At 28.9% G+C, this 15,382-nt stretch overlaps 1 protein-coding gene across 1 annotated transcript; it reads left to right on the top strand.

Annotated features, from left to right (window-relative positions):
- Positions 1 to 5,853: 5,853 nt before the first annotated feature.
- LOC107495088 (transcription factor UNE10) lies at positions 5,854 to 13,441 on the top strand. The gene is given in 7 exon segments (XM_016116159.3): positions 5,854 to 6,145; positions 6,277 to 7,007; positions 7,176 to 7,189; positions 7,458 to 7,535; positions 7,632 to 7,697; positions 10,185 to 10,595; positions 12,978 to 13,441. Coding segments are annotated over 7 exon segments (1,497 nt in total). The 5' UTR covers positions 5,854 to 6,041; the 3' UTR covers positions 13,071 to 13,441.
- Positions 13,442 to 15,382: the final 1,941 nt, after the last annotated feature.

The following is a 15,382-nucleotide window of genomic DNA, read 5'->3' as shown; positions in this document are numbered from 1 at the left end:
TTTTATAGATAAAATAACTTTTTTACACTGTTTTCTCAAACAAAAATTAAAAAAAGAGAAGTTTATCAGTTTTGTACTTTCTTTTCTTTTGATTTCTTTTCAACCAAATTAAACAGGCTTATGAAAATTAAATTTCCAATCAAAATCCTTTTTTATTTTTACTTCTTCCCACTCTATTTCTTTCCTGGGATGCTTTTCTTTGCCAAAAGAAACATAAGATAGAGAAATGATGTTTTGTTTACTTTTGTGTATATATATGACCCTAAACCATAATAATTAAGAAGAGGAAATACATGTGAAGTTTGTCTTTTTCTACTTTGTCGGATTAAAAAAAAAAGGCTGTGCATAAAAGTAGACAAAATATCATTCATCTAGTAATAAATATTAATCCAATTTTATTTAAGGATGTCTGTGTATGCATCATCTGTTTAAATCACACTTTAATAAAGTCGAAAAGTAATTAATAAATTAAACAGAACTAGACCATTGGTTATCTTAATTTGTCATTTCTTATTTTGTCATTTTTGAATAATCATCAGTAATTGCTCATTCCGTTTGTTTGTGTACTAATTATTATTCTAATTACTCTTTCTCCCTAAACTCATCAACATCAGGATAAGATGTTTACTTTATTTGATACTAAAATGCTTGCTGAAATAAAACTCCTCTACCTAAACTGATAAAAATAAGAAGAGCTTTAAGCTAATAATTAACAAAACTGTATGAGTTCTATGCTCTAATGAATATGTAAACATTCTAAATCTGAAAGGACAGAAACTTTATCTATTTATGTTTTTGTCTGCTCTATAATGGTTTGGCTTGCAGGGACCATTCTTGATATGTCGCAGTACTATTCATTTGTAAACACTTGTAACTCACTTTAATTTAATTTATTTTTTTTCTTTTGGCATTGGGATAAATTTTAATCAATGCTCATAACATTGGTATTTAAACAATATATATAGCTAAGATATTGGTCTCTTTAGTTTGAATCCGAAACTTAGAAACCCATTAATTTGTGAAAATATTTTTATTTTATTTAAAAAAAATTGTTTTACTTTCAAATTATAAAATTCTGCATAATTTGAATCCTTTATGCATGTTTTTTCATTTTCATTTTTTTATGAGGGGTGTGGTGAGACATAATTTTTTTTTGTACATGGTGAGACATAATTTTAACTATGACAGGTTAGAGAATATATCAATTGGGCTTAAAAGTTGGGATGGATCTACATGATCGTGAACACCAACAATTCTGTTTCTTTCCTATTTTTTTAGCCGGGAGATTTTTCTTTTTCTCTGTTGGATCGATGAACAATCAATACAATTAGGCCTTAGGATATTGTATTAGTAATTAATAAATGAGACACACATGATCTTAAATGAGCACTCTAAGACTTGGCCTAGTGACATTTATGTATGTTCTAATCTTAACTACGACTACAAAGTAGTTATTAGGGAACCCATGGAGAGGGAAGGAGTGTGTGCTAGTGTGTGTTAAGATGTATGACCAAAAACAAAAAAGACTTGCAAGTGAGGCTTGGACAAATGGCAGACTTACTTCATTGAGAACTGCACCGTACCAGTGTTCGAGTTTGAGTGAAGAATATAGAACCCATGTACTAGCAGTAATGTTGTGTGTGAGTTGGTATGTGTGTCATGTAAGGCAAACAAAATAAGTTAAGCTCAATTGACCAAAAAGAAAAATAATTATGTTAATTAAGTGTGTATTAAAATTAACCATTAAAATCAATTGTAAAATACACGTTAAAACTAAGTATTTTCTATCAATATAATTCACTTGGATAATGCATCTATCTAATTTTTTATGTAGATGATATAGTCATTAATGGTAATAATCCCGAGGGAATAACAATATTAAAGAAATATGTATTTCATCACTTTCAAACTAAGAGTTTAAGTAAATTCTAAGTACTTCTTTGGTATTGAAGTTGCTGAATCTAAAGATGATGTTATCTCAGTGGAAATATGCCCTTGATATATTGGAAGAAACAGATTTGTTGAATTCCAAACATGTTGGTAGTCTAATGAATCCTAGTATCAAATTATTATCTGATCAAGGGAAACGTTTTTCTAATCCTAGAAAATATCAAAGACTTATCAAATTGTTTTAGCTACCTTATTACTAGATCAGATATTTTATATCCAGTTAGTGTAGTGAGTTAATTTATGCAGTTTTCTATCCTGATAATTGGGATACTATAATACGAATTGTTAAATATATCAAAAAAGTTCCATACCAAAAACTACTGTATAAAGATAAAAAAAAATACTCAAGTAAGCAGACATTGGGATGCAAATTATGGAAGTATTCTTATTGATAGACTATCTACTTTTGGATATTGTATTTTTTTTTTATTGAAAAAGTAAAAATAAAGTGTTATTGTCGGATCAAGTGTAGAGGTTGAGCATCGTGCCATGGCATTAGTGGCTTCTGTTAAACAATTCCTTTTAGAATTGAAGTTATATTAATCAAGCAGCACTTCATATTTAGTTCAGTATTCCATAAGGTAGCGTTTGTTTTGAACTACTGAGACAGAGACTGAGAGACTGAGATTCAGTATCGTGTTTGTTAGTTCAGAGACTGGTACTAAAATTTCTGTTTCTGTCTCTAAAATTTCAGTATTTCAGTACTTTCAAAAAGTAGGGACACAGAGGACTAAAATTTTTAGGGATGAAGACTGAAACTTTAATAACATTTTATACCTAAAATATTTTCATTTCAATTAATTAATTCCAATTTTACCCTTTGTGTAAATTAAATTAGAGTTTCATTCTTGTTTCAATTCCCATCTCCCATTTTGCACCAAACCTGAGATTTATTTCAATTCCTATCTCTTAGTCTCAGTCTTTCCGTCTTTGTCTCTCCACCAAACGCTACCTAAAAGAACTACATACATGGATGTGAATTATCATTTCATAAGGCAGAAAATTATATTTAAAAAAATTTTCACAATTTATTAATTCTAATGATCAATTGATTGATATTTTTATAAATTTTTTCAGAAGTTCTTGTAAAAATTATATTTATAACAAATTTTGTGTATATGATGTAATATTGTAACTTGAGAAGGAATGTTGGTATTATATTCAGTAAAGTGTCTTATCAATTAGTTAAATTAGAATCAATTAAGTATAATTGTATTTCGCTTTAGTAGCTAGTATATAAATATAGAAGTTAAAGAGTTTAAAAACCTCGAACTTTCACAAAATACTTATACGGTCTTAACAGTGATTTTGCTTTTTGGCTTCCAGTATCTACAATTTTCTAAGTCAAGAGCTAATTGTGAATTGGCCTATGATAGGCATTATGTAGTGTTCATATATGAATGGGCACATTTGTGTGTGTGCATAATGTGCTGCTTGCTCTAAGGCACATGTCATGATATTCAAGATTTATGGATAATTATTGTTATTGTGTGAAATTTTTAAATTAGAACTTGTTCTTAAATATTCTACTTGTTTGAAGAGAAATGATCTCTATGGTACCTTTTGGTATACCTTCTTCTTTGACGCCAAAAAGAAAAACTTCTTTTTTTTTGAAATAGTACACATTTATCTCTAATTTAAACAAATAAAACAACTCTTATGTGAACATTCTTAAGAAATTAACATGATCTAACAAGGAAGGATTGATTTGCAACAAATTGAATGTTTCCATTGATCTCTAATTTCAATTGATGAAGTGGAAAGGTTAAATTAACTAATCTAAGATCTAACCCAAACTAGCCTCTTGGCATATACTGGTACTTGGTAACTTTCCTTTAATTGATAGATTATATTTTGTTCTAGAATTTTATTTTCCTTCTTTTAGTCCAAATCGATATTCTAAAGAAAAATTACATAGTAAATAATGTTTGATAAAATTATCCTTGGTAGAAATGATATTCTTTCTGCTCATCACCTTATTACTATTAAAAGATTTGGTAGATTTGTCAAATAGTGTTATTAATAGGACTTGACAAACATTTGCTTTTAAGACAGTTGTTTATCCATAAAATGGGAAACACTCAACCAACCAAGTTGTTGGCTATTGATTTACATATATTACATAAAATTATTTCAAATTCCAACATCTCAATTAGTGCAGAGAGAGTGAATAAGTCCTATGAACTGCCCTTTTCTTCTTTTGTGTACTAAAGTGGGTGAGTAATAAGTACTTAACAGTGTTTTAGGCTTTACAGGGATAAGTCAAGCGTGTCTTGAAATTATATACAAGCAATATCCTTCATAATTAGTTTCCTAATCCTTTGTTATGCTTAACTATATGTTATTTATTACATGACAACTGAGTTTGACTTCAATTTGAGTTTTGGTGGAAATATCTTTAAAATTGTACAATTTACTATGCTTTAATGTTTGGATCATATAGCTTGAGTTTTAGTGCTCTGAATCATGTTCTGTTTGACTTGTAAGAAAGCTAAAAACATTATTTAGAATTGTAATGGACATAACTGCATCTGAATTGGACTGAAAGTAAGTCAAACGTTGCATGGAAGTTGTGAGAGTGATTTAGAAACATCTATTCCAACCATAACATGCTTCATGATTTCATGTTCAAAAGAAGCAAACTAGGTTTCTATTTTGAAGAGAAAAAAAAGCATCTACAACTTTAATGAATAGACACCAAGAAAAGTTTCCTTGTGAGGGAAGAAATATCAACCAGGAAAATAGTTAAGACTCTTTTGTCCCTAAAATAGTTGCAAATTTTGTTTCATAGATTCTACTACGAATGTTTTAGCTACGTGAACTAGAATGTTTTATATTTTAATTTATTTTCAAAATTTACTACGAACTTGTTACTTGTGAATCTTGTTACAATGTTTAACGACAATTTTTGTTGCAAATTAAAGAGGACTTGCAACTTTATCTTTGAATATATAATATGAGGAATTTGTTACGAAGTGTATTTGTAAATTTTGTTGCAAATTCTGTACATGCAAAAAATTTTCCCATCTTCTACAAAAGTACATGCCAATTTTTTGGGATACTTTTGGAAAAATATACAGTAAATTGTCTTTGAATTTGATCTATGAATAAATAATTTTACTGTAGACATAATATATAAAAATTTAATAACATCGTTTAATCCATATAATCGATATCACCTAATAAGATAATTAGGTTTTGTTGTTGTTTTCGTAAATTGTCTTTGAATTTTTAAAAAATATGGCAAGCATTATATATTATCTACAAAATATATCTTGTTGATTTAAATTTTGTAACAGAATCTATAGAAAATCATAATTATTTGCCAAATTTTTTGACAAAATTTTAGCAAAAATAATATTTAACTGAAAGATTTTTAATTGTGTGTTATTTATTTATTATTATTGAATAATAAAAGAGTTGTTAATTAAAGAAAGTAGCTTTAAAAATTATGTAATCAAATATATTGTAGGAATGTCAAAATAAGCCATTATTAAAATGTGTAGTAACAAAGTTTTATACTTTCTACGCATTAAAATTAAATTATTATTTTTTATAATTATATTTAATATATATTTTATATTAATAATTAAATTTTGTTGTTAATTTTATTATACAAATAAAGAATTTTGTTAACAGGTAATGATATACATAGTGACTTAAAAAAGTTGATGAAATTAAATTTGCCATACGATAGAGTAGTATATCCTTATATACGAGTATCTGACAGTGCAAGGGATCGGACAAATTGTGAATCATTGAAACGACAAAACAAAAGTGACTATGCCTAGAAAATTTAGCGCCCCTTCTCACTCCAATACATATGGACTAGATTCACTCTTTTCCTATTGTGAAATAAAATCCACAAACTGCATTATATTCATTCCCTTCCCATATTATTAATAATCTAAGGGGGGCTCACTTACTCGCCACTATATCACATCGTATCCCATCATTTACCAATCAATATTTTCGTTCTTTCTTTCTCCCACACCCACCACTACACATACACTACTTACTATTCCCCCTCCATCATGTAAGAGAAAGCACACACTTGTGTTCATCAATTCTTATTCTTTCTTCTTCAAGAGATGAGCCAGTGTGTTCCCAGCTGGGAGGTGGAGGATACCAATCCACCGCCCCCAAGACCCTCTCTACGTTCCAACTCCAACTCAACCATCCCTGACGTTCCCATGTATTACTTTTTCTTCTTTTCTCTCTTCATAAATAGCATAAAGTCTAGATACCTATTCAATAAAAATAACTGTTTTGACTAAATTGTCATCTAATGATTTTTAATTATTAAATTTGATGTGAATCGAACAGGTTAGACTATGAAGTCGCAGAACTAACATGGGAAAATGGACAGCTATCAATGCATGGGTTAGGGTTCCCGCGAGTGCCGACGAAATCCTCGGCGGTTACAACAACCGCCAATAAGTACACATGGGAAAAGCCTCGTGCAAGTGGCACATTGGAATCCATAGTCAACCAAGCAACTACCACACCCCAAAACGCCAAATCAACAACCTTCCACGGTTTCGGCGGTGGTGGCAACGGAGGCGGTGTCTATGAAAATCTGTTAGTCCCGTGGGTTGATCCCCACCGTGTCCCGGCCACCGTTATTTCTCCGGGAACTTCAAACACCATGACCATGGACGCGCTGGTACCGTGCTCAAACCGGGTAGAGGAGCAAAGAACGCCGCAAGTTATGGACTCCATCTCCGGAGGGCTTGGACCGTGCATGGCGGGTCGCACCACACGTATGGGCAGCGGTGATGCCAAAGATGGAGGCGCCCTTGAAAAGCGCGCCGCCATGGTGAGACGTGTGCCGGCACCGACGGTGTCGGCACATGAGATGAGTAGCAGGGATCAGAGTGTGAGTGGCAGCGCCACCTTTGGGAGGGAAAGCCGGCACGTGACACTTGACACGTGCGAGAGGGAGTTCGGAGTGGGTTTCACTACTTCGACGTCGATGGGGTCGCCGGAAAATACAAGCTCTGCAAAGCAGTGCACCAAGACCAACACCATTGACGACCATGATTCCGTTTGCCACAGTAGATCAATGGTACGTACGCCTTTTCACTTGTAAAAATTAACATTAATATGTCCCATTATTTATAATAATTATCATTTTCACTTATTTTTTAGACATATAAATCAATACAATTTGAATTTATTAAGCTATAAACAAAAGTTAAAATGAGCTTAATCCTTGCAAGGAGGTGATTAAAATCTTGTAGTTTTAACTTGAAAAGAAAAACTAATTACTCTTTCTCTTTTTTTTAGTAGTGTTACATTAAAATTATTATTTTTAGGTTAATAAGAATTAAATTCTAAATTTTTGAATCATAAAAATTTTAATATTATATTACAAAATTATTTTTTTTAAAATTAAACTGATAAAAAATACATAAATAATATATCTCTAAAAAAATTGATTATATAGTTAAAAGAAATTAAAAACAGAAATTTTTATTTCTTTTTTGATATATAATTAATTATAGAAGAAGAAAGAAACTGGAAAATCTTCTCTGTCCACTAAAAGGAGTAGAGCCGCAGCTATACACAACCAATCTGAAAGGGTAAGACATTATTGCAGCAACTTGTCTACGATGCCATTTCTATCAACAAAATCAAGATTTCCATGTTCATTGGTTCCTTGTGTATCTGCTTTTCAGAAAAGGAGGGATAAGATAAACCAAAGGATGAAGACATTGCAAAAGCTGGTCCCAAATTCTAGCAAGGTATGTAATATACAACAGTAGTTGCAACTATAGCTAGTGGCTTTTCTTGCTGACCTAATAATTTGTGAGCCAGTTATTTAGTATCTATTTAATGTTTCCAATAATACCAATAAATAATTAAATTATCAAAAATATTATTCATACATTAAAATTAATCATCAATATATAAATATATATGTGATTTAATTTATTTTTAATATATATTTATATTTTAACATATATTTTATATTAGTGACTAATTTTAATAACTAAATATACATATAACATCATCGTGAAACTATACATGATATTATGACATCAGGGTTTTTTAGAACATTTATTTTTTAAGAATATAAGATATTACTTTTTTTAGTTAAAAGATTTCAATGCATGGCAACTTGCAAGTGGCACTTGATATAACAGAATTTTTTTCCAATTTTATTTTCATTTATTTTACTATAGTTCATAGAGCGGTCCCATGAAATTCCACCCTACAAAACCCAGTTCACATAGGGTCTCTTTGAGTTGATGTATTTGTTCTCGAGTTCTTTGGACCTTCCAGTAACGATAAAATGATTTTCAAATAATTTCTTTTCTTTTTTAAAACAAAACTTATTAAGTTAAATCCATTATTCTTTACTTTGACTTTTCAACCTTATGGGGCTTATATTCATATGTGATGAGATATACGTGGTCCGTAAAATATCTCTATAATTTCTGACAAAAATAAAACAAATAATAATGGTATATCATTCCTTCATGCTGATGAAATCATAAATGTAACTGATATCCAAGCTGTATTCGCTAAAATTTTTGGTATTCACTCGTACAAAACAAAATCACTTTTTATTTTATATTAAAAAGAATATAATATTTTACAAAATTGTTGAAGTATGGTGTGTTTAATTTGAATATAAAAAATATAAATTAGACCATCAGATGACTTTTAGATTTGTATACTTTATTTAAATTAGATCCTCAGATTTTTTTTCTCAACAAATTTAATCGTCTGATTTGTTCAATAATAATTTTAAAAAAATAAACTCTATATTTAAAAAAACACCAATATTTTTAATAACTATGCATTATACACTAATTCTCTTTATATCAAAAAAATTTAGCCAATAAAACTGTGTAAAGAGTATAGAGAGAATAAAAATTAATAATAAATCAAGTAAGTTTTATCATTTTTTAAAATAAAATATGATTTCACTATCAAATATGTACGCATTCTGTATTTTGTATTTTATGTATATATTTATTCTATATGTGAGAATTTTTTTTATTAAAAATAGAGAGATTCGAATTCACGATCTCTTATATAAGTATAGAAAGACTATGCCATTTGAACTATAACTTATTGGGCTATAAGTGAGAATTTACCAAAACTTTTGTCTGCCAATACATCAAATTAATTTTTGAAAAATATTCTAATATTAAAAGAAATTAAAAAACACATTTTATTAATATTAGTTAATATTTTAAATTAATATCTCATTTTTATATTATTAGAATTTAAAATTTAAAATTTAGTATAAAAATATTTTTATATATTTACAGAAAAAATAAATTTTATTAATCATGTAGCATTATATTGTTTTATATAAATTCTATTTATAAGGTTTAAAGTGTTTAAGACACTTTTGATTATTATTATTATTATTATTATTAGATTACCTTATAGGTATTAGCCTGAACTAAATAATTCAAGTTCTATTTTTGAAAATGATCCTTCATAAAGGAATAATTGAAGCTTAAGGAGCATTTTCCAATCATATATATATATATATATATGGCTATAGGAATTCCAGAGTGTGTGCTTGCAACCATATGTATCTGTATCCACACAAGTTTACACAATTATTGTGACACTTTTATTTCTCATATCACCAACCTGTTTAGTGAGGAGACACACAACTGCTCCAAGAGAAAACCTTTCCAGCGATGGTAGGACCTTATGTTATTTAATGCCTCAACTCATCAGGCAGCAAAATTAATTGCCAAAATTCCAAATCATTTGGATATAAATAAAAAATTATATTCAAGAAAATGATATTCACAATCTGGATAAGAACTCCAAAAAAAGCATGTAAAAGGAAAAAGACTTCAGTTTTCAAGTCAACATTTCAACAGTTGCCTCCTGCAGATTCGATACAGCTCATCCATGAATTAAACCACCAAACTGAAAGATATTATAATTTCTAGAATTTGAATACAGTTATGGCAGTAGTAGCATTAGCAAAAGTACGTACACAACCATACCCATGAAACTATTTTGATGCTACTTATTAATCAAACATATGTCATCAATAAGTCAAAAGATGTAATATCAACTAGCAAGTTGCAAGTAGCACACATTCTAAAAGTTTTTATATGCAATAATTACCATATGGAATTTCTTCATGTGTTTGTATATATGTACATAATTGACCTATTTAATTATGATTAGACATTAAAACATGACGACAAAATTAGCTTTATGGAATAGTTGATACTATTTTGTAACAGACGGACAAAGCTTCAATGTTGGATGAAGTGATAGAATATCTTAAACAGTTGCAAGCACAAGTGCAGATGGTGAACAGGATCAACATGTCATCCATGATGCTTCCCATGACCATGCAACAACAGCTTCAAATGTCAATGATGGCTCCCATGGGCATGGGAATGGGGATGGGCATGGGCATGGGCATGGCGGGGATGGGCATGGGGATGGATATGAACACCCTTAGTCGCACTAATATCCCTCCTGGAATCCCTCCAGTCCTCCACCCTTCTCCCTTCATGCCTATGCCTTCTTGGGATGCTGCTGCTACCGCCACTGCTGCCGCCGCAACTGGAGCTGCCGACCGACTTCAAGGACCTACACCCTCCGCCATGCCTGATCATTTATCCTCATTTTTCGGATGTCCATCACAGGTGAGCAAATGCTCCATAATTAATCTATACTTATTGTCATAAAATTATTTCTCTTGAAGTTTAAATTGATTGAATGAGTTACATAAATTGTTATATTCTAACACGTCATTTCATATAAAAGTCTTTTTTAAATTTTCAAACATTTTTGAATAAGTCTTTTTGAAAATGTTATTCGTATATTAAAATCAGTTAGTAATATATTTATATATAAATACATATGTAGTTTAATTTATTTTTAATGTATATCTATATTTTAATATATATTTTATATTAATGACTGATTTTAATAATTAATTTTATTGTATATGTAATATAATTAGTTTTTTTTCATTCTTTTTTCTATTTGCTTTTTTTTTCTTTTAAGAATAACAAAAATCAAACTCTAAATTTTTGAATTATAAAGACTTTGATATTATATTATTATAAAATTATCTTTTTCAAAATTTTAAACTAAAAAAAATACGTAAATAATGATATTTCTAATATTTATATTAGATTTTACTAGTAATTTTATTAAAAATAGAGTAATGTTTATTAAGCGCTTAGGACATTAGTTAAGATTTACTCTCTTCTTTTTAGTTAATTTTTTTATTTGTACATAATTATTAACAAAATTATTAAATTTTCTTAATACAAACTTCTTATATTTGATATTATGATAAGTATTTTTAGGGTATTTGTTAGTTAATTTCTTATTAGAATTTTCAACTATTAATGTTAATTTTTTTTATAAAAAAAAATTGATATGCATGATAACTAATGATGATAACATCATATGTGTATGTGTGTTTTTTCATTATTTGGCCTATGCTTCGATTAGAATAATCAACTCTGATTTTTGCTTTAGTAGTCAAATTTAGGGACTTATTTCGGGGATAAGGGTGGAAAGTTCAAAATTCGAATAATGGTTGAAAATAACATGGTGGTTCATTGCTGTTTGCGAACTGACTGGACACTGAAACTTGAGAGACACTAGTGATAAAGTTATGCATACAAGTCAAATCAAATTCATAGCGTTATTACTGTTCTGTTTTGAGATTTTAGGACAGCGCGACAAAGTTAATTAATTAAGGACCAGTTTTCTAGCATTCTTGCATATGAAAAAAAGTTACATGAGTATTTTTATATATTTATTTTTAAATCTTTTATATTTTAGTATGAAAAATAAAAGAATATAACAAATTTGATTTTATATAATAAAAATATAAACAAAAAAATGCACAANAAAAAGTATATATGCAAAAAAAGAATACATAAAACGTTTAGATTTTAAAAATTGTACCATCAATTTTTGTGGTGAACTTTTATTTCAAAGGCAAATCTTTTGCCTTGTTGGTGGAGAATATTTTAAGTGATCTCAACCCCATGACGACTTAGAGCTAGAAAATACTCTTAAATCTTATTAAACCTAAAACAAATCAGTTTCACTCACTAAAGTAGTTAAGACAATTATTGATCACTAGAGTTAGAAATAGCATCCCTTGATTTCAAATCCCAAACAACTCGACATTAAAGTTAGAAAACATACACCTTTTCACTCTTTTGAAAGGAATCACATATAGACTACTACTATAAAGGGGGTTTTCTCATTGCAACCCATAGAATAAGAGTACATATATTCTGTTAAGTTGATATAACTAGCTAGCTAGTATCAGATACATTATTGATACCGACATTCGATGACATTTGTTCAAAGTTATTCGTATCTATAACTAACTTATCTAGTTATCTTAGAAGATGACATAAATCTATTCTTCCTAAAAATTTAAATTAATAAAAGATGATACTTAAATGATAAATTTTAGTATGACTATATTATGATAGTTATAATAATTATGTAAGTGTTGTTAGTTAAAAGTAAAGGTGTATTTTTTTTTTTACATTTTGATAATATTTTTTTTAAACAACACTTATTAATAAATATTATTTAAAAATAAAGAATATTATTTTAATTTTAATACTACTTTTTAAAATATCATAATTATCCATATTTTTAATATATTCTATTATACAAGGATTTTTTTTTTTGAGTTTCTTTAAATTTTATATAGATTTTCTTTTTCTTTATGTTAACAAAAATCGAATTTTAGATTTTTTTTGTTATAATAATTTTAATATGATGACTAAAAATTTAACTTTTATTAAAAAAATTAAACTAATAAAAACATACATAAATAATTATATCTCTAATAAAAAAATAAATATTTTTTTAAGCAACAGACCCAATTGATATACGCAGGTATAATTAATTAATTATTGTTGCATGTGTCTAATGTGATATCAAGATTGATATGATGGCTTCCTGATGCGATAGGAATAAAGATATTTTGCTTTTACATATTTAACTATAATAATTAACAAAAACTGTTAAATTGGTTGCAGCCCATGAGCATGGATGCCTACAGTAGGATTGCCGCCATGTACCAGCAGCTTCAGCACCAACAACCTCCCCCTTCAGGTTCCAATAAGACCTGATCCTCCACCTCATCATGTTTTGTATTCAGCCTTTGTGCCAGTGACGAACTACTACTACTACTACTACAAGAAATTGTGCATACTTTTATTCTTTGTGATATATATACCTAATGAAGGAATGAAGTGACGATGAGTATTGTGAAAAATGATAAGCATCAAGGGGAACTGAACGAGCGCATTTGGTTTCTTATGAGAGATAATGTATTTGTATATTAGCTGCATACGTCTTCCCTTCCTTCCTTCCTTCATTTTTCTTTTTGGCTTGTTAAGGTTTAGTGGGTTCTCTTGGCTCTATTTAACCTTCATATATAGAAGTTCATGCAACAACTCAGAGCTTGTGTGCTTGTTATTGTTATTGTTATTATTAATTACTTCTTTTTGTGCGGTAATTAGGACACTTGACTCATCATTATTATATCTTAATATTTGGCAACGACATGAAGAAAGAAACGTTCAGCTTTGTTTAGCGTATTGGTAGTAATCTGTGAAGGTTTCTAATGAGCAGTGATGAGAGGACTCAACATAACAGATATAACTACCTCTCAGTTAGAGTAACTAATTATAGAAAATCTGTTTAGTTAGATGCTTTTGTGGTTTATCTGGTGTAACAATAACAAATATTTGGTAATAAAAAATAATTAGTCAAAATCAGTCAAAAAAATTTTTATTTAATATTTATTAATTATTATAATTATTAATAAATGTTAAATAAAAAAATTCGGACTATTTTTTGTTTCCTAACAATAAACATAACAGATATATATGAATTCTAGTATATCTATGTTTATAGTGGTTGTTATTAAAGCTAAAATGCTAAAGCCACAATTTTTTATATTTTAATAATATTTTTTTTAAAAGTANCTATTCTCATTTCTCATTCTTGCTTTTCTTCTTGATTGAAAAAGTTTGGCCTAGTATAGTATAAATGAAGCTGGTTTAAAAATCTAATAACAAAATTTGTTAGCAGGCTATTAAGCTTGTGCTTAATTAGCTTTAATTTTATGTAGAGCAAAACATGGTCAAACCCTTAAAGTTACTCGGGCCGCTAAAATTATGCATAAAGTTAATCATCAAGATAAAATATTATATAAATTATTATATCATTATATGTTAATTATATTATTATGTCACAATTTTTATAAAAAATTTGACTAATACTAACTAATTAAAAATTAATTTCATATACTTATTCCTTCGGATATATTCACGTTGTCCAAATAAAATACTCGACATGTTGCTACAAAGTTGTTATTTGCAGACGCCAAGCATGCGATGTTTGGTTAGATCGACATACGAATGATTGAACTGTTATGTGAATACTATGTTTTTGAGATTGAGAAAAATACATCACGTTAGTCTCGGACCAATTTTTCTTTAACGACGTGATGACATGGCATGATGACATGGATTGTTAGTAACACGTGTCACTCTATGACGATTTGGCCACGTGTAATGGTACGATGATGCGTTGACCAGTGACACGTGACATGCTGACGTGGATGGTTGTGCCACGTGTCACAGTATTATTTGGCCACGCGTCTGTTTGTGTCATGTGTTACAACAATATTCATCCACGTGTCATCCATTATGTTATTATTGTAGATGCACCAAATTAGTCTCTCATCACTTTGTGTTAAGTGACTCATTTTAGTTCTTGAAATTGAATGTCTGCACCAAATTAGTCATTTCACCAGTTTTTCTCATTTTTTTAAAAAATTTAAAATTTTCAATATCTTAAATGCACTCACTTCAATTTTATTTTTTCACATATCATTTAAATGCAAGTGCTTTTATCAAAATTTTTAAGATTTTAGTTTTAGTTATATAATTTTTTTCTATAATAATTTAACATTGGTAATTTTATAATACATAAGTATATTATTATAAAAAAAAGAATTATATGATTGATTAGACATATTTTTCCATTGAAAAAATGTGTTTTTAACAAGAAATCAAGAATTAAAATACATAATTTTTTTCGGTTCTTATGAAATACATGTTTTTGTTGTGTGTAAATGGGTTAGACTAAAGACACTTCAAGCACCCTCACTACCATATCCGACCTCTTCAGTCTAGACGAAAGAGGTCAGAGATGGTAGCGGGGGTGCTTGAAATATCTTCACGTCAACTCCAAGATGGTGGTTAGGGATACCCGCAAGAAAAAAATATTTTATAAAAGTACTTGTATTTAAATTGTAATACCCTACCACACAGAGCTTTACACCTAGGATGTAAAACAGAGGTGGCGAAACGCTACGACCTTTAAGCTAGGATATAAATATATATAATAGTCGAAAGAATGTAGTATACTA

Source organism: Arachis duranensis, chromosome 6, assembly GCF_000817695.3.
Source record: "Arachis duranensis cultivar V14167 chromosome 6, aradu.V14167.gnm2.J7QH, whole genome shotgun sequence".
Taxonomy (NCBI): Eukaryota; Viridiplantae; Streptophyta; class Magnoliopsida; order Fabales; family Fabaceae; genus Arachis; species Arachis duranensis.
This window is presented reverse-complemented; position numbering and strand designations above follow the sequence as displayed.